A 24,211-nucleotide genomic window follows, 5' to 3' on the forward strand; every position below is an offset into this window, starting at 1 on the left:
CCCCAAGAGCTAAAGTCAGTGTTTTATATACCTGGCAAACCCCCCAAAGTCTCAATGTGTAATAAGAAATTTTACAATTATTATAACCAGGAGACTGTGCTTTTTTATTCTGCTTGTTTGCAAAACATCTTATGTCATCTTATAAAAAAAAATGGGTCAGGGTTCAAACTATTTTGAAATATAGCCTTGTACAGATAACATTTAAAGACCTCATATTATGCTCATTTTCAGGTTCATAACTGTATTAGAGGTTGTACCAGGATAGGTTTACATGGTTTAATTTTCAAAAAACACCATATATTTTTTGTACTGCACATTGCTGCAGCTCCTCTTTTCACCCTGTGTGTTGAGCTCTCTGTTTTAGCTACAGAGCGAGACATCTCACTTCTGTTCCATCTTTGTTGGGAGTCGCACATGCGCAGTAGCTAGGTAAGGACTACTAGCCAGTCAGAAGCAGAGTATGAGGCCATGCCACATTAGCAGGCGAGCATTATAACGTGTGTTACAAAGTGACGCCAAATGACATGCGTTTGTCACGGAAGTAAAGGCTGGACTACAATAGAGCTGTTTGGAGCAGTTTGTGAACAGTGTTTTCTGTTGGAGATGGTAAGTCCCTTTAGGGTGGACTTTGGGCTTTTTCACTTTGTAAACCTATAACATGCACAAAAAAGATATACACACATTAAAGGAAAGGGAAAAAGCCAAACAGCATAAAATGTGCACTTTAAATGATTTTTTACAAAGTCCGGTGTGAGGTTTTACTCATCCAAGTGCTTGGAGGTAGTCATTGGATGCTCAATGGCTCTGTTTGTGGCAGGTCCAAGACAGCAACATATGGCTGGTGAGGGACAGTGGTATAGGCCAACTATTTAGCAGTCATGTCAGGGATGTTCTGATGGAGGAAGAGGGAATAAACACCCACTCAAGACAGGACAGATTGAGCCAAAATGACCTTAAATAGTATTCCCAGTAATTTATCCAGACCATTGTTTATTCGCACATTGCCAAATCTCCTCAGGCTGATTTAGTGCCACATAGGAGCTAACCCACTAATCCAACTTAGGCCCAGAGATTCATGACTGTGTTCTTTTTTGTCCCAAGCTTTAGCTGCCAGGAATAACTCCAAGAGAGGAGCTTGACAGAGTGTATCCAACTTATTTTCAATCTGCTGTCAGGAAGCAGCCTGTCGCTCTGAGATGAAGAGTGACAAAGAGATGCGAATTCAATGGACTGCATTACTGTCTGGCTCAAGCGATTATGATGACAGAAATGGAAATTATGGTATTTTTCTTTCCTTTTGAAGACATCTCAGAGTAGGAATCTGACCATGCAGAGAATAGAGGAATTAAGGGTGGTGAAGTACAAATTGTAAATATTGATTGCCATCAGAATAGAGAGAAAGTCACTCTTGGGGAGATCAGTCAGTTTCTGCTTTAAGGACTAGGAGGATAAGCCACTGAAAGAGACTGATGGCATTTCAAATGAACAGTGGTACTCACTACAGAAGCCCCCAGTCATCAGTCTACCCTGCATCTATCTGGTATAAGTGTTAGACTCACTTGTCCAGCCTATTGAGCTCTTATGTTAACTGCAAGTCTTAAGACTGTCAAATCAAAAGCATGTCAGCCTAACCTGAAAAAGCCACTTTTCACCAGGGAAACTAATACCATGTTGAACAAATGTTTTTTGATCTCTGTAATGGTGCAGTTATTGCAAAAGTGAGCCTGCCATTAGAAGGATGGCTGCACACTCTTTTTTAGGTCACAGTGCTCCTGTCCGATCCTGAAAACCACCATTAAAGAGAGGATGACTCAAGCTGTCAATTATGTTGATATAAGAGCGGGAGAGTTTTGTGTAGGGAGAAAAAAAAAAGTATTGAGAAATAATAATATAACACATTTGTTTGCAGTGTACAGCATCTGTGTTAGGTTTTTTTGATTGTTAATTCATTTCAAACCTATATTACACAGAATTGAGTTTCATTTTTCAAGCAAGTACATTACAGACCAGATTGCAAACATCTCTTGTATTTTTGTTAGTTTTACGTGCATTTTGACAGGGTCTGTGCTTGTTCAAAAATTGCACATTTTGAGTAAGATCAAGTTACGTTCATGGTCACAGGGCAAAGCACAGCATTAGCATTCAGCATGTGCACGCTCCGGCTCTCTAACTGCAGGCCCTCCACACATGACTACGACTTAAAAAGATGAATATAAAGTCTCTTTATGCAACATAAAAGTGAATGGTTGTGATTCCCATCCTTTCTCTGACTACAGTGCAAAGTGATAATGCTGCAGATTGGACAATAACTCTGACCTTCTCACTGGACTTTAATGTTTTTGGGGGGCTGATGGCCTTCACTCAAAAAAGACATTACAATGTGTGTGAGGTGCAGGGAAATTATATTGAGGTTACAGTAGACCCATAGCTTTGAAAAAGTGTATTTGTTGAGGTGGCAAGTGAAACTCATGAGGATTAAAGTAGAGTGTTTCTAAACTTTGATCTGCATTCTATCTATCTATCTATCTCTCTCTACAATCTGCTCAGATGCACGATACCACCTCTAGGTGGAATCTCTTGACATTACATACAGTTGCCTGTCCGAAGTAAATTTATTTTCACTAATTTACATTTCACATGGGTTTTCACGATGTAGGCCTAATCTCTGTTATATAAGTAACATTTGTTTTGCAGTCCTTCAAAAACTACAATAATGAAATGTGTTTATATATAGGTGTAAAATGGGAATTTCAATACAATAAAAAGTAATACGATAGCAATGTTTTGAAGAAAAACGTATTTACAATATTTTTAAAGATAACGCCACCATGTTCCTGTAGTAGATCTTTCCCCCCATAGACTGTATATAGAAGTTTTCCCTCCATGTAGGAACCTTTGATTTCACACATCCTTTCCGCCGGCGGACTATGTTGGTACACCGTTACCCTCCGTCACTTCCTTCCCACGTGATAAGCTCCATGCATGTGAGGAGTCGTACATCCACATCCAATTTCTTCGCGTTTAAAACAACTAGCTAGATCACATATTGTCGTCTTATGATTATCGATAGCAGGGCTATGGAGTCAGCAGAGGAGGAGGAAATGCTCGGACAGGACTCTGAGGAGGAAGACAGTGAATTATCAGACGATGAGGTTAGTGAACCGTTGATATGCTAACATTGGCTAACGTTAGCAAGCCAAATCTAACAACTGCAAAACTAACGTTATGTGTGCGGGACTCTGAAAAGGTGCTATTTATACAAAATTGAACAGATGAGACAGGCTCGGCACTTACAGTAATGTTATTGGAGGAGATAACAGTCAAAAGGACGAAGCCTGTAATGCTTATTTGATGTAATATTTATTTGCATTGCACATATTCTTTATATCGTTACCTCGTTACCATACTGTGAGCTTATGCGCATTCCTTGGTTATTATTTTTGCTCTTTTGCATTTTAAAAATATATTGTACATATTGTGTTTATAACATTATCATATTTGTATTGTTTTTTTTATTCTGTATCTGTTTCTACAATTTTGCAGGATTTGCTTTTTCAAATTCCTTATACGAGGAAACCTAACGTTACTTGACAAAATACCTGATTCTGAGACTGTTACTTTGGTTTAGCATGCTGTAGTGCGTAGGTGTTTATACGTTGGCATCAAGGGTTTTTGGGGGCACAATTTATGTAACAGAATATGCTTAACGTTATACCTATAACCACATTTTATTTTCTTTAGCTTCAAGAAGCCTTTGCAAAGGGGTTGTTGAAACCAGGGATGAACGTTCTGGTGGATAAACCCAAAAAGTTTGTCAACAATTTGGTGAGTGAAATGTTCATTGCCTGTGTAACGGATGTGTACTCTCTCTCTCTTGCGTTGTGTTGTGTTACAGACGAATCCGTCGCTCTTCGTTGGCTATCACAGCCATTTATTCTGGTAAACAGTAGAATAGTGTCTCACAATCACATTCGTCACCATAAAGAGCTCCAGTTAGCATGAAACAGGCTACAGCAGACTGGTGATAAGTGACACCCATGATATTAACAAAATACCAGTGTGGAATCACAAAAATAGACAACTGTACCTGGTAAACAGTAGAATAGTGTCTCACAATCACATTCGTCACCATAAAGAGCTCCAGTTAGCTAAAATGAAAACAGAAACCATCAGTTTACTGTTGCTACGGTTGTATCATAAAAGTTAGGTTATCAAGCTAGGCTAACCAGACTAGCAAGCTAGCACAACGTGGCAAGCTTTTTTATTTAAGCTAAAACAAAAGAAACAAAACAAAACTGGCCTCTAATATAAAATTTGAGACCTCCCGTGTGGATATACTACATGCACATCATATACTACATTACATTATCACAACAAACACATTTACCTAACTATAACAGTGGAGCTCAATGTATGCGACTTACCATGAAACAGGCTACAGCAGACTGGTGATAAGTGTGTAGGAATTTACCCTAAAGTCTGCAGAATAGCACCAATAGATGGCGCTCATGTTACATAAAAAGCCTGTCTCATATGGGAACTACTAGCCAAATGAAAAGTTACCTTTTAACGGCAAGTGGAATTATTAACTCCGCTACACCTGTCCAGTTTTGGTGTATATTAGGTATGTAGGAAATGAAAAGAAAACACGTTTGACATAATCTAAACAGATCATTTTAGTGATGCCCTAATGAAAATGTATGAATAGATCAAATCTTGCAACTATTGCAATAATGTTACTTAACACACTTGGATATTTGTTAGGGGTGGGAATCACCAGAGGCCTTACGATACGATATCATCACGATACTTATGTCACGATACGATGTTATTGTGATTTTAAACATATTGCAATATTCTGCGATATATTGCAATGCATTAACTTTTTCCCAACTTCAAATTTTTCCCAATTTCAAATGATGTCTCCAAAAGGAAACTTTGTCAACATCTGTTTTACCTAAAAGGATAAATTTCTCTGTTTGTTCATCTCACTTCAGTTGTATTGCTGCAAAATGGGATAGTCAAACAGACAAACTGACCAACACATATATAATGAAAGATCGATACTTTGGCGTCTGTGTATCGATACAGTATTGCCACGGAAAATATTGCAATACTATGCTGTATTGATTTTTTTTTCCCACCCCTAATATTTGTTAATAACACTACCTCACATGTGTGTTGCGATGCAGGAGGGTTTGAAACAGTGCCTTGCTGGTTTCCGCAAAGAGCTTCCCTGGGTGGAAAGGTTGGATATGACCAACCTGCCGGCTGAAGACGTCATTTCCAAAGCTGAAGGGAAAGTTCCAAGTGCGGCCAACGGAGATGTCAATGCAGATGATGACTTCCAAAGAGAGATGTTCTTGTGAGTGAACATAACTTGATGCAACATGCGATTTAAAAAGTCATTGAGTCCATTTACAGAAAGTTCACCAAACAGAAACTCTTGGTTGGCAGTGTTGGACACTGTGATTGATATTTCATTTATATAATGCTTTTGAGGATACATGGTGTTTTTTTTACTCATTAAGAAAAATTTAACCCTGCCACATATTTAACCCCTGCATGATACATCTCTGTGTTTGTACACTTATAGCTACCGTCAAGCTCAAGCTACAGTTCTAGATGCATTGCCTCTCCTAAACAAGCATGGCATAGCCACCAAGAGGCCTGACGATTACTTTGCAGAGATGGCCAAGTCCGATCAGCACATGCAGAAGGTGAGCTGGTTCTCGAATGTTACACTTCTATGACACAGGTGCAGTTTTGACAAATGTAGTTAAAGCAAAACAAGTTCAAAGTCATACTCGTATCATTTTAAAATTAAAATAATCGTACCGAAAGAACACAGCTGCAAGACCTACAGCTGTGTTCTCCTCTAATTATTTGTACTTATTACACGGCTTGGTTGAATACTTGATTCGGATTGGTCAACCGCTGCATTCTATGGTCTGTTATTTCTGTATAACAGACCGTTGCCTTGGACGGAGTTCTGATAATAGACTCTGGAGGACCAGTTTTTAAATCAATATTTGTGCTCATACCGCTGATCAGTGGATCACATAGGGAGAGAGAGGGCGGCGGAAACGGGGATCGCTAACAGCGCCAATGGCAACCGTGCAAACATGTTTAGCTCACTGACCGGGGCGACCTGGCTTCCGCCCGAGAGCCGTGCTCGTCAGCGGTAAAGTTAACCGCCTTGCCTGGGATGCACGCAGGCATTATCAGCGGGTAACCTCTGTAGGAGTAGCTGTGTAATAAGCCGTGTAATAAGCGGGATAAAGTAGAGTGAGCCGGCCATTATTGTGAATTGAACCCCTTCAGGCTGATTCAAGACCTGCGTGACCCGCTGGGTTCTATTTCGCAATAATGACTGCTCTACATTCTCCCTTACATGTTATTCTGGGTGATGGACACACTGAAAGCCTTTAATTAATTTATAATCTAGGTGGGCAGTTGACATTTTATCACACATATTGGTTCAGGAGCTCAGCACAGTTGCTCTTTCTTCCCATTAGATTTCAATCCTAATATTTGCAGGAACAAAAATGTTTTCTGTTCCTCTGTCCAGATCAGGAAAAAGCTGATCTCAAAGCAGCTGATGCTGGAGAAGTCGGAGAAGGCCAAGAAACTGCGTGAGCAAAGAAAGTTTGGCAAAAAGGTTGGTCCCTGTTTTCAAAGGTTATTGCTCTTATAAATCTCAAACTTCTTCCTCTTGTGGTCCAGTCTTTAAAGTACCTTTCTTACATGAAAGAATAAAGTCGCCCATCTATGTGTACTATAGGTTATCACACTGGTTATCATTGGTTTGTAATGATAATGGAAAGTATGCAGAAACAGATGCTAGACCAGCAGCCAAATTTCCTCTTTTGGTGTGAAGAATTAACATGGATTTTGAATATGTGCCAGGTCCAAATAGAAGTTATCCAGAAGAGGCAGAAAGAGAAGAAAGCTATGATGACTTCTGTAAAGAAATACCAGAAAGGTGAGTTTTTTAGAAGTGTGGCTTTATTCACACATTAGTTTCACTGCCTGACAAAGGTGAAAATTGCTGTAAATTGCTGTAAAAGGGTATTAACATCTGTAAATGTTTCAAAGTTTTGATGTGTGAGAATATTTTCAAATTGAGGTTTTTTGATTTCTGATTATCTCCACTCCCAGGAATGACAGACAAATTGGATTTCTTGGAAGGAGACCAGAAGAAGGGTAAAGACTCTGCTCAGGGCCCCAAAAAAGCGGCAAACAAGAAGGGGTAAGGTGTTACATTTCAGCTGTGCACATTGCAGTCATAAAACTCAAGCGCGATATTTTATAACTCCTTGACGTTTGTTGCATTTTCACAAAAAGCCAAACATTTTACTGTTATTTTGACAGCCTCAATGCCAAGAGGAAATACAAAGACCAGAGGTTTGGCTTTGGAGGTAAGAAGAGTGGAAAGAAGTGGAACACCAAGGAGAGCCACAACGATGTTTCCAGTTTCCGTGCCAAAGTGGCTAATGCAAAGGGCGGCAAGGGAGGGAAGAAAGGCGGCAAGGGAGGAAAACAAAATGTGAGTCACACACATGTGAAACACTGATTCAATAAATGTAGAAATTGCCATAATGTTAGATTTACTGTGTGCTCCGCGCTGCAGAGAAGTTAATTTTTTTTCTCCCACTTCGTTTTTCAGAAACGGCCGGGCAAGTCTGTGCGCAAGAAGATAAAGTCTCGCTCGTAAAAACTGACTGAGGCTGGTCAATAGGCTGGACTTGGACATTGTTTCTAGGCGGGATTTCCCTCAACTGCTCCCCAGTCTCTCCCCCCATATACACCAGGAGACATTTCGGAGAACATGAGCTTTTCTTCTACTCTTTTTGTACAACATGCCCTCCGTTGATTAATATGGAGGACACTTCAAGCCTCATAGAGAGTGGGACGTCCCGCCCTATTGCTAAGGAAGCTTGTGTGAAGGACATGACTGGTGAAGAAAAGGTCTCTCCTTGAAGAAATGGTTAACCCAAAAGTGGACTACATAGAGCTACCCACACCACAAAGTCTTTTTTCCAAAAAGAGAAACAATTTGAATGTTAAGAAAATGTCTTTTCTTCTTCTTCTATTAGTTTATATAGACCAGTTTTATTGTCCATGGACATATAATTGTCTCTCCCTATGCGTATTTGATAAGGTGCCTCCTTGCCGTCTATTTTACATTGTGTGCTCTTTGGAATTTGGTGTATTCTGTTTTATTTTTTTCTAACTCCGCTCCTTGATCTATGGATTGTCTCCCATGTGACATGACATTTTATAATATTGAGCAGCTGTTAGTTTTGCCCTTTCCTATAATATGATTAGTATGTGATGGGCAAGTCTGCTTTGTAAAGACGTGCAAATATTGCCCCTGCAAGTCTTTTTCGTAGCTTGCTAAGATGAAAATGCAAAAGGGCAGTTTTGGCGATGACACCTGTATGTTTGTATGATCAACAAATAAATCTGGACATAGGTTGCTCACTTTTTGGAAATTATCATTATTTCTTTTGGTCTAATGTGATGAACGCAGGGCAGATTCTTTGTGTTTGGTGACGTCCGAGCTGAATCGGTAGAAATTGAATCTCTTGTCATTGCGGTTCGATGGGATCTGAGGAAAAAAATAATGGACAGAATCAGCATTTGGGTAAGATCTGGAGATAATTTCAATTTTACCATTTTGTAATTAAAATTACCATTACATAAGACCATCTTTGGATTTGATTGTTGAAATGAATTGAATTTAGGTACTCCAAAAGTGCAGGCTTGCTGCTCACAATACCCCCCCTGATTTCCTGCAGTTTGGCTATTAATTCTCGTGAATTGTTTTCCTCACCAGTGGAGTTGCCACCCATCCTATTTCCTGACTCTCAGTCTGTGGAACTGCATATTTCTTGGTGGGTTCCTGGCGGGCCCTGTGGAAGGCCTCGATGAACTCCGCTGGAAAAGAAAAATGTATTTGCATAATCAGTAACAGATTTTCTCAAACATTAATTGTATATCTACTGCATCACAGGGGTCTGGAGTAAAGTGATGGTGATTTTATTCAGAAAAAAAGAACTTTTTTTTTTGCTTTCAAGGGACTCAATGTTAACTTACAGCTCTCTGCAACATCTTCTTTTGGTTTCCTAGACATGGGTTTGTCTGACAGGACATGTACTAAAATGTAATGGAAACACATTGTGAAAAAAGCAGTTGTAATGCAACAATTTATTCACATGTCTAATGTATCAACCGATAACGTTACAGATATTTTAATTTATGTTACTTGACTTTTTGCAAGTGGTGCTTCCAATTGTATTAATATTGATACCCTTCTGTTCACATTTGGATCACACATAGTGGTGGAAGAAGTACTCAGATCTTTTACTTAAAGTAGTAAACTAGGTAAAAGTAGTATAACTGAAACAATACTGTCTTACATTCAAGAGTGCAAAAGTATTAACAGAAATTTTGACGAAGTATTTGGGCAGAATGGCAGTGCTAAAGTTTTGTGAGAGTGAGAAAAAAATCTCTCACATATTTTTATTTAATCTCAATTTGAGCTATTTATATCTGTACAGAGAGAAGACGGGGTGAAGCAGGACAGACCGTTGACTTACATTTTCGGTGTGGGTTGATGCTGAACTCCGTGTGGAGTTTCTGTTGTCTTTGCTCTTTCAGGATCGTTTCAACATGAATTGCGTTTTGATGGACCAAATCCAGTTTCTCTTTTCCTGCCATGTTTTTTTTTTTTTTTTTTTTTTAAACAACTAAAACAAATCAGCACTGAAGCCGAGAGCTGGCAAAACAGAGACGCTTTCGAAGACGCGAAGGAGTTTATATCTGATTTCGTTACCTAGCAACTGTCAACACCGCCTCGCGCTGCAGTAACGTGACTCGAACACACGGCGGAGCCGCGCGCTCAGATTTGGTCATTGTTTGATGAGTGTAGAGTAATCCTTTTATACTGCAACATACAGATATCTCAGCAGTGGTGGAAAGTAACTTATTACACTTACTCATGCACTGTACTTAAGTACCATTTTCAGGTACATGTTGCTACTTGAGTATTTCCATTTTTTCCAACTTCTACTTCAATGCAATTCAGAGGCCAATACTATTCTCATTATGCATTTACCAAATTTCTGTTCACGCTCAGTTTATTCATCGCAATTACTGTCTAAATGGTATTACTTTATTTTATATTTTATGTTATTTATTCCTTATTTTAACTTCCACTAAGCCTACTTTTTTAAACTTTTGGTACTTTAAATTGTGATGCTAATCCTTTTGTTCTTTTACTTGTAACATAGTATTTGTGGTATTGCTTCTTTTACCTAAGTAAAAGATTTGAGTAGGCTATTTCTTCCACCACTCAGCTACATTATCATAAAGTAGAGACTAACACAGCAGCAGAGACAAACTAATTTTAAAATTGTATATACTATATTATTCTAACAGTTAATACACTTTTTTTTTTTTTTAAATAAAGATCACTGTAGAATTAATAGCCTACATACTATAAGACCGAGGTGAACAGTATTGCAGAGGAATAATAGGAAAATTAAAAACAAAATTAAAATTATGTGCAGTTCCTCCTCTTTCTTGTTTTTTTTTGTTTTTGTTTGTTTAGGCTGAATACTTTTGCAATTAAAGCATTTTATACAATATTCATAGCTCTGCAGTCTTCCTACCAACTCCCAGGAACCATTTGTTCATCATAATAAATGTTGTTTTTCCTTCAAACGACTGCTGTTTTGTGCCATGTTGAGAATGCTTGCCTGAAGCAAACAAACCCATCAAAATGAGCGGAAGAGCGCTGAATGAATGAATAGGCTACGTCTAGACTGTAAGAAAATGTAGCCTGCCTGAGTACTATTTTTTTTTTTTTTGCTTGCATATGTTCTCTTAGGGCAACAGTTGACATTTGAGGTATTTTTCTCAATTCACTTACCATGACTGTCTGTTGTAAGTCTAATTTCTGCACACACTTTCCCTGTATGTGCACTAGCCTGTCCGAGTGCATGTGTGTCTGCGTGGCTTAACAGCTGTGAGCATTTCACACTATGACGAGACACAAACTTTTAAAAAGTATCAAGAGCTACCCGAGATGACCAGTGACCTTGTGACAGTGCAGTGAGTGTAAAAAAAAGTGGAGTGACATTTCTTCACATTGTCTTGTAGTACACTTGACTTCCCCTGCTTTCTGCGGTGTCACGGATCACACATAAATAACAGTACTTTCACATCTTGTAAATAGTACTTGTGGTTGGGTGGATTGCTGTTGGGTGCGCTGATATACTCTCAAGGCTACAGTTAGAATCCTGCACTGCCTGCTGACTTCTCCCCCCATTTCATTTCCCTTTCATTTGGTTTCCCCACCTCCTCTTCCTCCAGCATTTCTTCCCTCACACTGTCCCATCTGCTCTTCTTGGAAGTAATCACTTTGTTTTTACGCTCTCCTGTTTCTGTCTTTGTGTGATTCTGTGAGCTTTGTGTTTATGTGCTTCTCAGTAACAGACAGCTTAATAAAGGTTGAGATGTCCTGCTCTTGGTTCCCGTCTCATAACCGGATTCACGCTTTATTGGCCCTGCGTGAAAGATATAATGGAAACAGGTAATAACTCAAACACTGGAGGGGGAGATTTCAGTGATTTCAGTGTGGATGGGTGACAAGTCCCCTGTGTATGTGTGCGTGGAAGAGTGAGCAATATGTATTACGGGAGGATGGGAGGGCTTGCAGTGTCAAGCTTTATTCCCCGGCTCCTGTCACATTGTCGGGCCGAGTTATCATCAAAGCAGCTTTTGAGTTCCTCAGGCTGGGAATAGTCAAAGGCCAATTTGTGAGTTTGTTCAAAATCCAGTGTCATCCACATGCTGGGGAAGGTACTACACACGGTGTGTGAGTTTATTGAATGTGACACATTCTCAACTAACTATTTCCCATTCTCCCCCTCTAACATGTTAATGAGGAGCCATTTGTATGTCAAGTAATGTGTGTTAGCAGCTTGGGGGATGTAGTCTCCATCATCCCATGAGTGTTAGCAGGAAGGAAGCATTTTGTTTGGTTTTAATGTGGCTGAGGAGAATCATTAATGGCTGATGAGTGAGAGGTTAAGTGTGGTGAAAGCATTATCCTCTAAAGATTTGAGAACCTGATTAAATGGCATTTTACTTGTTGGGCTACTCGCCCCATAAACAGACATTTTTAAATGCATGGCTGTCAAAGTGTTTGTGGCCTCTGAAATTTGACATTCATTTAGAATTTTGGATTAAGTCATGGATGCCATATTTTTTCCTCTTGTTTTTTTTTTTTATCTTACTTTCTCTCTCTCTCTTTATTTTTCTTGTTTTTGTAGTGTATTTTATTATTTATTTTTTCTTATATTCTTTGTCTTTCAGATTTGTCCCTCAGTTCTTGTTCTTGGTTCTTGTGAATTTGGGGTATTTTCTTGCTATTGAACAGGTGTAATTTGCATCATTACTAACAGGTGTAATGTTGCACATCTATTAAATGTGACATTGCATTGTGGGATTGTTAGCAGAAAGCAGTGAACGTGCCATGAACATGCAAGTTCTTTCTTGCCATTGTAGGAATTATTTGAGGGCACTAGAGTATACATTTCAAATCAGAATGTGTCCACTAAAATGGCCCACAGCAAATGTGCACTGTAGTAAATAGGGAGTGATATCAGACACAGCCAACGGGGGTGTTCCAGAGAGACCTCAACAATCTGAATTAAGTAGAAAAAAGTTACACATCATCAATACAACTTACCTGTTTTGGGAATTCGATAGTCTATTTGGGTTGCACACCAGCATGGATTTTGGTAATTGTTGATTGGCTTCCTGTTAAACCCTATTCACGCTCTGTGGAAGGTATTTGGCTGAAATGTGTCAGAAATGATATTGTAATTCAACATAAATCCGAACAGACTTAACTGCTTTGGTGGTGTGCCAACTTTGTTCTACTTTTGAGTGTTGATGATGTGGCATTTAAAAATAGAACTTACTGATATCATATATGAAGGCTTCACACCAAACACACCTACACACCTTTAGATGATTTATTTATCAGATTTGTTCATTAGTTGTAATTAAAGTTATGCCAAAAAAAAACAGACCAAGACCTGGTGTGCTGTTGTTTCCACTAATATCTTGGGGAAAGCAAACACAATAAATGACTTTCACTAGCTGAATTTCAACGCAGGAGAGTTTCCTTTTCTGTGCATGATGCTCGGAAAACGATACAATTTAGTAAAGTAGGTCCGTTCAACTTTGCATCATCAAGATTAAAATCCATCCTAAGAGCAAAGGCAACCGTAATGAGGTAAGGTTCAAGAAAGACTCTTTGTTCACACTATCAAAGCTATAATCCAAATATTTCACATTACAAAAAGATCTCTTTAGAAATATAGAGAACGTCACATGCAGTGCGAGTGTGAATGCCTTCACTCCTGTGTTCCCCTCACTGATCACTTGCTTTCTTTCAAGGCACCAGCACCAGCCTCTGACCTTCCCTAACACGCCTATTTTAATTACCAAGTGTCCTCCATTGCCTGCTAATTAAAAACACTATGTCATGGATTATTCAGCCATTTCCTCCATCATTGCTCTAACATAAAACAAACTAGAGGTGCACGCTTTTCCCCGTCACACTCCATCTAATCCACTCTAACGTGTGTGATTCGCTAATGAAAGCCGCTGATATTTTCTCTACTAAGAGGAGGACATGTTTGCTGAGGTTTTTAACCTTAATGAAATCCCTCTGTAGTTTTTTTTTTTCAGACTGGTAGCTGCTGACCTTTGGTTGGAGTGTCTGTGACTGAGATTCAAAGGAAGCTGTACCATTTTCAATCAAGCGCCAGTTAATAAAAATGTAAATTGATTTTCTGTTGCACAAATGCAGTCTGGAAAGGAATTTAAAAGAGCTGCTTTCGTTAAGAAAATGCACCAGTATAACCAGTGATAAGCAAACGATGGGGGAGTATGGTAAAGTTAAGATAAGCACAATGTGGTATTTATCCATGCATTGCCCTAAATGTTTTCATTATGTTTTATTTGAGTGTGCCTAGCATTGTAACTATATGCACACATAACACATTTGACTAATTATTTTGGTGTTTAAAATGTTAATAATCAATGTAATTAATTGTGTCAGTGATCCCCCCCAGTCTCCAGTATCAGAGACCTGCACATTTTACCGTTTCACCTCCCAACAACTTGAGTATGGTGCTAGTGAACATAGTCCAGGTAGGAAAGAATATGGCTAAATAAATTAGTAGGCTACACAAACGTTATTTTGAGAAAACACGGTTAACTACTTGGTTGAGGCAAAATAAAGATTATGTAATGGTCATGGTTGAAAATATATATCATGCTCTCTGGTGTCAAAGGGTTTTGGGGTTAGGGTTACATTTTGAATGCCCAACAAGACCACCCCCCTGGACAATCTTGGCTCCATATGAACATTTATTTATTGAAAAAAATATTTGGTCTGCAGACACTAATACAATTTAGATTCAAAGCTGAAGTTTCTTATCTAACAAAAACGATTTCTAGAATTAATTTAAGAGCACAGTAAGGTGATACTGTGCTCTCCTGTGAAGACCGTGAGAAAATGGTTTTGTGGTGTGGCTCTGGACCCCCGTGTCTGCTCTGTCTGTTGCTGCCAGTCAACCACAACACTAATCTAACGGCAGATACAAGCCCACCCATCTCAGCCCTTTGTCTCCTCATGTACTGCGATAATAATTTATCTCAGCTTTTAATCCGATTTTTTTTTTGACCCATGAGGGACTGTGGGTGTTTAGTTATCTGATTATGGATTTTTATCCTCCTCTCTTTTAAACAACTCATGTTTGGAGAAGCAGGGCACCTTTACGCAGAGGCACACACATACAAACACACGCCTCTGCTGTGTGACTGTTCTATCTATTCACCTCGTGCTGGAAACAGCAGGTGATAGCAGCACCACATGTACTGGTACATAAAAAAACACACATACACACAGTTTGTTCCAGTTTGTTTTGGTAGTCTTGTAAGTGTCTGGGGCTACCTGGAGACATTGTGGTCGTGGGAAAAGCTGTCTTCCCATCAGATGGTAGCTCTGTGTCACCATTGCTCTTGTCTGTAATCTCCTGTTTTGTCTCACTGAAGGAGACTTTCTCAGGTAGGACAGAGCACAGCAGAGATTACCGCAGTATAGATTAGGATAGACGTCACTGCAGATGGCTACACCACAATGTCAGTTTCTCAAACATGTAATGAAAATAATGGGAGAAAAATGAACAATTTGTACCTAAAGCTGTTAGGTTTTTGCTCGATGATGGAGCTGAACACCCGACTGTTGAAATGTTTCATGGCTGTAAGGCTTTGCAGGGTCACTTTATATTTGACATTACATTAAGAGTTAATTTGCTGTACAGACACAATACAATATCTTCTTTTTTCGTGTTTTTAAGGACACAGTGCGTTTGGCTTTCACAGGCCGCCACTGTAAGTAAGAACCTGTTCTTAATGACTTCCCTGTAAAATTAAAGGTGAAATAATAAATAAATAAAAAACATTCCCTTTTTTTCACCACAGTTTTCTTAATGTTCACCGCAAATAAAGGAAGTGATGTTGCAGTTTTCAATGGAAAAGGCCAAAAAGAATAAGAATTTAGCATTAAATACAAATTGGAAATGGTGAAAGTAGAAATAATTATGTTCTTTTCTTGCACTTTTTCAGCAGGAGCCCAAGTGGCGTTATATTTGTGCATCATTCCTGAGTGTGCAGTGGCACATTTTATCCCAAAATGTTTTTTTTGCAAGCAAAATCTATTCTGTGCTCAAGACCAGAGTGGTGTTGGGTGAGACTCATAAAGTGTCATATTGTGTGAGCATTTACATGGTAGTACCGTTCTTTATTTTAAAATGTATTTTAAAATTGGAATCCTGCTAATTATCCTCATTTTTACTAAATGTATCCATAATGTGATTACATCTTTTTTTTGGTAACTTGAACGGAATACAGTAGTTATTTGACTAATTTACTCTCTCAAACCCTTGGACATAGTGCCTCCCTTGCTCTCTCAAGAGAGACACATTGTTACAGTGGGCCATAATATCAATATCCCAATAAGAGAAATGGATAGTCTCCAATTTGATTGCAAGTAGGATTATCAATTACACGTGCACTGGAAGAAACACACCACAGCCTCCCACAAGTTGTTTTTACAGTTTTGGTAACATCCTTCGTGTTATGAAATTTGGTTAGTATCTAGCTAGTTAGCTACTGAAACTGAACTTTAACGGTGTCCCTTAAAATGCTATGAGGCACATATATACCACCACCATACCCAGGCAGCACAGTGACTTGAAAACTCAGGTGTGTCCAGCAACACTTTTAAGGGGCTCTTAATCAAATTGTTCCTCATATTGGCCTCCTGAATGCAGTAGCTTGTCTTCATTAGCAGCGATGGCCTGGAGTGAGTGTGTCAGGTTGATGAGTTTTCTCTGCCTTGCCTGCTAACATGAGCAAGTGATTAGCTCATTGTTAGCTGGGTAAGTGGTGGCAAGACAGGAAACACCTGGGTTCATGTGTGCTTGTTTGTGTGTGTGAGAAAGGCAGTATGCATGGATATATGAGATGAAACATGAATGTTTTTGAATGTCAGAGATTGTTTGCCATGACTCACACCCCATCAATTTGCTGAAGAAATTGTGTTTTTGCTATCCGCCTCGACGCCTCACGATTCACCGGTTTCGGTAATGTGTGTGTGTTTGGCCTTCTGGTGAAGACAACACCACCCAGAGTTCATAACACATGCATGAGTTGCACATACATACACGTACAGAGCACACTCATGCAATTCATCTGTTTTTATTACAGCTCCTGATATGGCCTCTCGTATATGTGGGCAGATGTGTGCTGTTACTGGATTGGTGTATTTGTTGGGAGTGCTCTGCACAAACATGCTCTCAAACACACACACTCACTCAGACATCTTAGACAATTAGGGCAGAAACATTGTTCACGTAAGTACGTAAATGCTGACGCTTCGAGCTACATTGCTGCGTTCTTGAATGTGTTAACTGAAAACACACAAGCGCGAGCTGCAGTCTGAGCGTTGAGCAGAATCAGCAGGAGTTATTTAGTGAATACACACCAAAATAATTGATCATGGCATTAACATATGTTGAAAGGAGGATGACAGCACACTAAGCAACCTGAAGTATACACCACCTGTTGGCAATCTGTAATCAGTGACATCATCAGCAAGTTAAAAGGAGCACCTGAGTTCTTCACAAACATCTATTGAACATTAGAAAACAAGATAATAATAAAAAAAGATTAATAAATAATTATGTAGGTATTGTTTTCAGAAGGAACACTGTTCTGAAAGATTTCCAGACAAATTAACTGCTAAAATCTGAATAACCAGGAAAACAGCTTCATAAACCCAATTAAATATTCATGTACTGTTTGAGGTTCTCTAAAAGAAGTATGTGCTTGCCTGAAGACAAATTTCAAGAATGCGCTGTCGAGTTTTCTTGGAAACAAACACATTTCTGTTTTACCCCCATTTCCTTCCTGAAAATATTTGCACAGCCAATTTTTAAAAGAAGTGTTTTTAGTTCTAGCTCTGTGTCCTTAATCAGTTAGCTTCCAGCCTCTCGGAGTCATCCAGTGTCCAGTTTCTTACACAGTTTTGGTTTAAGTGTGTTTGGCTTCTCTGACTCCTCTGGCATCCTGTTTGGTTTCCTCGAGCCTTCATGACCCACCCAATGCCTGCTCAGCCATGGCTTATTCCCACATCATAGTGTAACCTGGTTTACAATACAGGCTACAATAGTCTTAGTGTTATTGTCCTATTAGTCTGTTGCCAACAATTTTCCGCCGGATATCACTCATTTAGGCCGGATATCTGTTGCCTTGGGCTTTCTTTGTGTTGGCATTTTAAACTCTGGTCGATTTATGAGGACTATGGTTAACCTTTTCTCAGAACTCTGCAAGGTAAATCCAGACAGCTAGCTAGACTATCTGTCCAATCTGAGTTTCCTGTTGCACGACTAAAACAACTTTTGAACGTGCACACCAAAACAAGTTCCTTCCCGAGGCTATTTTACAAAGGTGCCGTTGCTCTGTACAGCACCTAGCGCCGCCCATGAGGATTGTGATTGGGTTAAAGAAATGCCAATAACCAAAGCATGTTTTTCTCCCCTTTCAGAATGCTATGTGGACTAGCCAGACCCTCCTCCGCAGCGCTGTGGAGGAAGGTCTGGCAATGCGAGACCATTGTCCTATACATATATAGGCCAGTTATTAGTACCACTTTGCCAAATTGTCTACATTGCCAAGCAGCTGTAGAATTGCAACCTTCTATTACCTACTTTTCTCTAATCAGTTTGCTGCCTCACTTTTGCTACCATCCTGCTGCCTGTCTGATTGCATGCTGTCCTGCATCAGCCTCTTTTGATTTGTGTTCCTTTTTTGACTGCTGTAAGCAAACTGACATTCCTCATATTTACTATGTCAATGTCTGTCTGCATTTCGCTCCAGATACCTGTTGCCAGCACCAAGACCCCCTGTGTGTGTCTGATGTTGTTTGTCATACTCCCACATTTATCTTAAAGAATTGCCATGTGTCCCTTGAAGCAAAATGCACATTACTTTGTTGTCAGCTGTGACTATTTTTTACTCCAACACAATGTTGTTTTTGAGGTTATAAGGGAGAAGACATGAGATGAGAAACGCCATGCAGCTTGATATCAGTGCAGAGCAGTGAAAGTATTATTTTAGTGAGTTCAAAAGAGTTCATAGTCATATGCATTCTTTAAATTTGTTCGGAAGAATTCTATCCAAATTAATTCATATCTGGAGAAAGGGTTTATAACATTCTTACAGGTTGTCAGCAGCACTGAGTTCAGTTAAGCCTTATCGCAACATGAAGCAATCCTTTTTTTAATGATTTCACATCCTTTCTTAAAGTGCCCATATTATGCTCATTTTCAGGTTCATAATTGTATTTTGAGTAGGGCGGTCAAACGATTACATTTTCTTAATCGCGATTAATCATTGAATTTCTATAGTTAATCGCGATTAATCGCATATTTTATCACATGATTAAAATTCTATTATTTTGCATTTCAGAACTGTTTTTAAGTACACAATGGAAAGCAATTCTTACCAGTGTATCTTGATTGGGAATCAAATGAATGCAAAGAAAGTGACTTTATGAACTTGATTTTAAGATTTGTATTTGTTTATTATATATTTAATCTAGTCACACATTTGAATTTAACAACAACTTTGAATGCACCATGAGGCTGTAAATTACCAGTTTCATTGAATGCACCGTCTGTGTTTTTCCGACAACAGCAGCTGCAGATTGTTACATTCCGGTGTCGGAATCCTCTACAGTGAAATACAGTCACACTTTACACCGTTCAGCGTTAGCTGTCAGCATTGTAACCGTGTTTAATCCAGCTACTAGCTAGCGGTAGGCTAACGTTAGCTGCTGTCGAGTATAGTGTTAACTAGCGTCACGTGCAGCAATGTTTCTGTTGTCTGTAACGTCTGTTTCAGAGCATCAGAGAGAAGTGCAGACATATCAGTGGCACCAGAATGAGGCACCGAAATCCGCGATGCCATTCCTGCAGCAGCAGGATGTGTTATGAGGAAGTATGGCAAAATAGTAGCCTGTTAGGCACGACGCAAAGCTGAGTGAAGTGAAAATAAATTAATAAATGGCGGCATGCGATTAATACGATTAAAAAAAAATTAACACATTATACTCGACCCTTAATTGCATCGCGATTAATGCGTTAATGCTGACAGCCCTAATTTTGAGGTTGTACCAGAATAGGTTTACATGGTTTAATTTTCAAAAAACACCATATTTTTCTTGTACTGCACATTGCTGCAGCTACTCTTTTCCCCCTCTGTTTTAGCTACACAGTGAGGCATCACACTTCTATTCCATCACTGTTCGGAGTCGCACATGCGCAGTAGCTAGGTAAGGACTACTAGCTAGCTACTACTACTAGCTAGCGGCGCTAGCAGCAGCGCTAGCAGCAGCGCTAGCAGACGAGGGACATGTAAGTAGTTCTATACAATTTCTTTTGTAGATTAGGGTGAACTTGTGTGTGTTGTAGCAGTGTTTTGTGCCGAAGGAGGTGGCTAACCGCTAGTCACCTTGTTCTCAATGGCAAAAAACTGCTACAACACACACAAATTAACCCTAATCTACAAAAGAAAATGTATAGAACTACTTACATGTCCCTCGTCTGCAGGTATTCCATGCAAAGTTGGAAGTGTGCCCTAGTTTAGAAGAAGTCTCCCGGCTAATCCTGCCTTGTACTGACCGAAGTTGGAGAAACAGCTAGCTTTGTTTGTTTGTTTTATTTGGATCCCCATTAGCTTTAGCATAAGCTAAAAGCTATTCTTCCTGGGGTCCTACAATCTATCATGTGACAATACAATTTACGACATCACATTACACACCATACGCACAAGACATTATTCAGATTACACAACATTTGAAAATACAAATCATATTTTACAATTAACGCAATTAATCACACACAAAAACAGAAAAAATACAAATAAATAAATAATATAAAATAAGTTGAAAAGATTACGCTACCCCGAATAGATCTATTTTTAAAATAAGATATAACGAAAAGCACTATGACAGAATCTCTCTAAAATTATATTAAATATTGAAATATCTTTGAAGGTAATATTTCTTAAGTGATTTTTTAAAACCATACTGAGTGTTTTGTTGTTTGATAGTATTTGGAAGAGAGTTCAAATACCTCCTACTGCATGCCTTGTTGGATAATGATGTATATCAGTACTAAAAGATAGTTTTGTATATAAAGTAAAAGGTGTTTTGTTTGTTATAACATTATGTAAAAAAAACATTAGTGAATACACCAATCTATTTTTAACTTTAAACCATGAGAGGCTTTCATGCATTTTATCAACATTTGATCTAAACCCACATGAAAGAGCCACACGTGCCGCTTTATTCTGAATCACTTGTAGTTTTCTTATATTAATTGTTGAGGTGCTGGACGAAACCACAGAATAGTAAACAAGGTGTGAAAAAAACAAAGCATGAAGTGCTTGTTTAACGGTCTGTAGTGTAAAGTCTTTTGCACACCTTTTAATAACAGACAAAGTGTTGCCCATTTTAGTTACCAGTTTCTGAACATGTCTATCCCAACACAATCTATTATCAATCATTACTCCCAAAAGTTTAGCCTCTTCTCTTTACTCTATAGAATTTTGCTCTATGCTGAGTTCAAGTTTCGGTTTGAAGAAAAAGGAGTTCCAACCACTAAACAGATAGTTTTAGATACATTGAGAATCAATTTGTTACTCCTTATCCAGTCCACCACTAACTGTAGCTCTCTCTGTAGTTTTGTATTTAAATCACCAATATCAGTTCCTGCTAAATATATAGTGGAATCATCAGCAAACATTGAAATGCTTGCTTTATCTAAAACAGATGAACGGAAGATCATTGGTAAAGATTGTGTAGAGGCCCAAGACAACTTCCTTGAGGCACGCCATGTTCCACAACCCTTACCTTTGAAAAGCTTCCATTAAAGTAAACTAATTGTATTCTCTCTGTCAAATAACTTTCCATCCATAATAATGCGGTTCGTGAAAAACCATAATATTTCAATTTTTTTAACAATAAAAATCGTGAAAAAATCGTGATCAATTATATCAAATACTGCAGTGAAATCAAGCATTACAACACCTATTATTTTCCTTTCCTCCATATCCTTGAACCAGTCATCTACCATCTGAGTCAGGGCAGTGGCTGATGAGTGTTTTCCTCTATATGCATGCTGAAAATTTGTAATTAAATCATTATTTAAAAAATAAGACTGAATCTGTTCATAAACAATTCTTTCAATTATTTTACCGAGAATTGGTATTAAACTTATTGGTCTACTGTTTGAGCCAGAGAAAGGTATTTTCTTATTTTTAGGTATTGGCACAACTTTACATATTTTCCATGCTTGCAAACATATATTTTCCATAAAACGCATATTAATTATATGAGCAATAGTAGGAGCAATGATTGAAACTATTGGCTTAAGCAACTTATATTCAGATAGTCAACACCAGGTGGTTTGTTTTTACAATTCATCAGAAGTAATTCCACTTTAGAACCACTGACACTCTTGAATTTAAAACTACATGTTTTACCTTCCATCATCTTATTTATCAATGTATTTGATAAATCTGTCTTGTGTGACTGTATAATATTTTTAAGATTATTTATTTTATTTATGAAATAGTCGTTGAGATGATTTGCTATATCACTTGGTTTAGTAAAAAATTCACCTTCATTTTCTAAATAACCTGGAGTTGATTTATTATTTCCCCTTAATATATTATTCAATGTATTCCATAATTGTTTACTATCATGTTTTATTTCTGTAATTTTCTTATTATAATACCATTTCTTTTTCTTGTTATTTAACTTAGTTACAAAATTTCTAAGTTTACAATGTATTTGCCAGTCCGATTTGAATTTAGATAGGATAGGATAAGTTTCAAGATTCATACTACTAGCATGATCTAGCATATCACATATTTTGTCCAAATACTCACTATTAGCATTTGAGGTCTGTAACAGCATCCTATGAGTATTGGCTTAAGATGTTTCTGACTAACTTTTAACCAAATTACTTCAGTACTAGAATACATTAAATCTGGCATCACTTTGACAGGCATATGATGTTGAATATAGATAGCAACTCCTCCTCCATATGCATTCCTGTCATTCCTAAAAATGCTGTATCCATCAATCATTAAAGTTGCATCATCAAATGTAGAGTCTAAATGAGTTTCGGACACTGCCAATATGTGCAAGTTATTTGATTGCAGTATATCTGTTAAATCACTCAATTTATTCCTGAGACTGCATATATTAATATGGACAATTTTAAGACCTTTCTTTGGTAGTTTATGTAACATACCAAAGATCACTATCTTTTTTTTGATTCATACTTTTAGATTCTATGTCGGAGCAAAACAGTTTACAGAAAATGACTAAATTAAACCACGTATATATATTCATACACATAAATTCAAACAGAAAAAATTGTATTGCCACTCTAGTTGTCAAGGTTGCAATAATAAGTGAGCTGAACTCCTCTTGAATTCCATTTCCTTAATATAACTCTGTAATTCTCAACCTAATTAATACATAAAAATGTGTAAGTTCCTACTATACGTTGCAGAATATCTTATTTGACACTTATAATGCTAACAACTTAGGCAAAAATCAACAGTCCTTAGTGAAACGACACAGCTGTATTTTAGTTTTCCACTGTATTTATACTCCACTGTTTTCCACTGTATTTTTAATTGTTTTCCTCGAGTTCCTGATTTTTTTAGCCATTCAATAATAAATAAATCAACCATCAATGGGAAAAAGATCTGGCTTTGTCACGGCTTCCTCCTGGTTGTCTCATTGGAACTACAGCTGCGTGAGCTGTAGTTCCAATGAGACAACCTGTAAGGGGACCGAAGAGGGAAAAGTTACATAGTGTTGCTTTAATGCACTGATTTTCATTGCCACTGTGAATAGATCTCATTGAGACTTTAATGGCAGCCCTCCCCTCCTCTTTCTAAAACATCTTGTTGTGAGACAATCATTTGGAGAGTATCAGTAAATGTAGCAAAATGAGATGAGCCATGAATCCCTGTCCATGCATTTGCTCATACAATCATCTCCATAATGACTGGTTTTCAGCCCAATACTTAAGTGTCCCACCATTCAAAGAGACTTTTGGTATTCACGGCATAAGTCCAAGATACAGCTATTCAAGCAATGTCAATAGACAATGTTGCCAATGAATAAAAATCAGGAAAGAAGGCTGACAATGAGGACAAAACCCTTGATCTTGACCATAAAAAAACTACTGTTGGGCTTGACAGTTGGCAGTAAAATCATCATTAATGGACGTCAAATGATGCCAAATATCAGATCTACTGTACACTACAAATTGGACAACATGCATAATTCAGATTATAAGTACCAAGATATACATTTGGGAATGTAAATCATTGCTCAGTAACACCTTTACAAGAAGTACGTAAAAAAAAGTAAGTTATGTTGAAGGGTGACTAGAATTAAGTAGCCTATCATCTGAATTGCAACTGGAGCCGGTTGCACTAGCTCTTTGTAAATTAAAATTTAGCAACGTGT

The 24,211-nt window shown here is 38.2% G+C and overlaps 2 protein-coding genes across 2 annotated transcripts; one reads left to right on the top strand and one right to left on the bottom strand.

The window, feature by feature from the left end:
• Positions 1-2,921: 2,921 nt before the first annotated feature.
• On the top strand, positions 2,922-8,487 carry ebna1bp2 (EBNA1 binding protein 2). Its single transcript, XM_031283966.2, has 9 exons — positions 2,922-3,152; positions 3,742-3,825; positions 5,193-5,365; positions 5,597-5,720; positions 6,572-6,661; positions 6,910-6,985; positions 7,162-7,252; positions 7,375-7,549; positions 7,670-8,487. The coding sequence occupies exons 1-9, from the start codon at positions 3,057-3,059 to the stop codon at positions 7,715-7,717; spliced, it is 957 nt and encodes a 318-aa protein (XP_031139826.1). The 5' UTR covers positions 2,922-3,056; the 3' UTR covers positions 7,718-8,487.
• On the bottom strand, positions 8,053-9,872 carry fam183a (family with sequence similarity 183 member A). Its single transcript, XM_031283967.2, has 4 exons — positions 9,606-9,872; positions 9,103-9,162; positions 8,840-8,943; positions 8,053-8,614 (listed from the first exon to the last, which is right to left on the bottom strand). The coding sequence occupies exons 1-4, from the start codon at positions 9,724-9,726 to the stop codon at positions 8,519-8,521; spliced, it is 381 nt and encodes a 126-aa protein (XP_031139827.1). The 5' UTR covers positions 9,727-9,872; the 3' UTR covers positions 8,053-8,518.
• Positions 9,873-24,211: the final 14,339 nt, after the last annotated feature.

Source organism: Sander lucioperca, chromosome 11 (genome assembly GCF_008315115.2).
Source record: "Sander lucioperca isolate FBNREF2018 chromosome 11, SLUC_FBN_1.2, whole genome shotgun sequence".
NCBI lineage: Eukaryota > Metazoa > Chordata > Actinopteri > Perciformes > Percidae > Sander > Sander lucioperca.

Bases quoted from the DNA above. Each gene is read 5' to 3' on its own strand.
- fam183a (XM_031283967.2), bottom strand. From the start codon at position 9,726: ATGGCAGGAAAAGAGAAACTGGATTTGGTCCATCAAAACGCAATTCAT. The intron at 9,163-9,605 runs GTAAGTCAACGG...ATTACATTTTAG, and splicing joins CATCAACCCACACCGAAAAT to TACATGTCCTGTCAGACAAA. The intron at 8,944-9,102 runs GTAAGTTAACAT...TTTCTTTTCCAG, and splicing joins AGAAGATGTTGCAGAGAGCT to CGGAGTTCATCGAGGCCTTC.
- ebna1bp2 (XM_031283966.2), top strand. From the start codon at position 3,057: ATGATTATCGATAGCAGGGCTATGGAGTCAGCAGAGGAGGAGGAAATG. The intron at 3,153-3,741 runs GTTAGTGAACCG...TATTTTCTTTAG, and splicing joins GTGAATTATCAGACGATGAG to CTTCAAGAAGCCTTTGCAAA. The intron at 3,826-5,192 runs GTGAGTGAAATG...GTTGCGATGCAG, and splicing joins AAAAGTTTGTCAACAATTTG to GAGGGTTTGAAACAGTGCCT.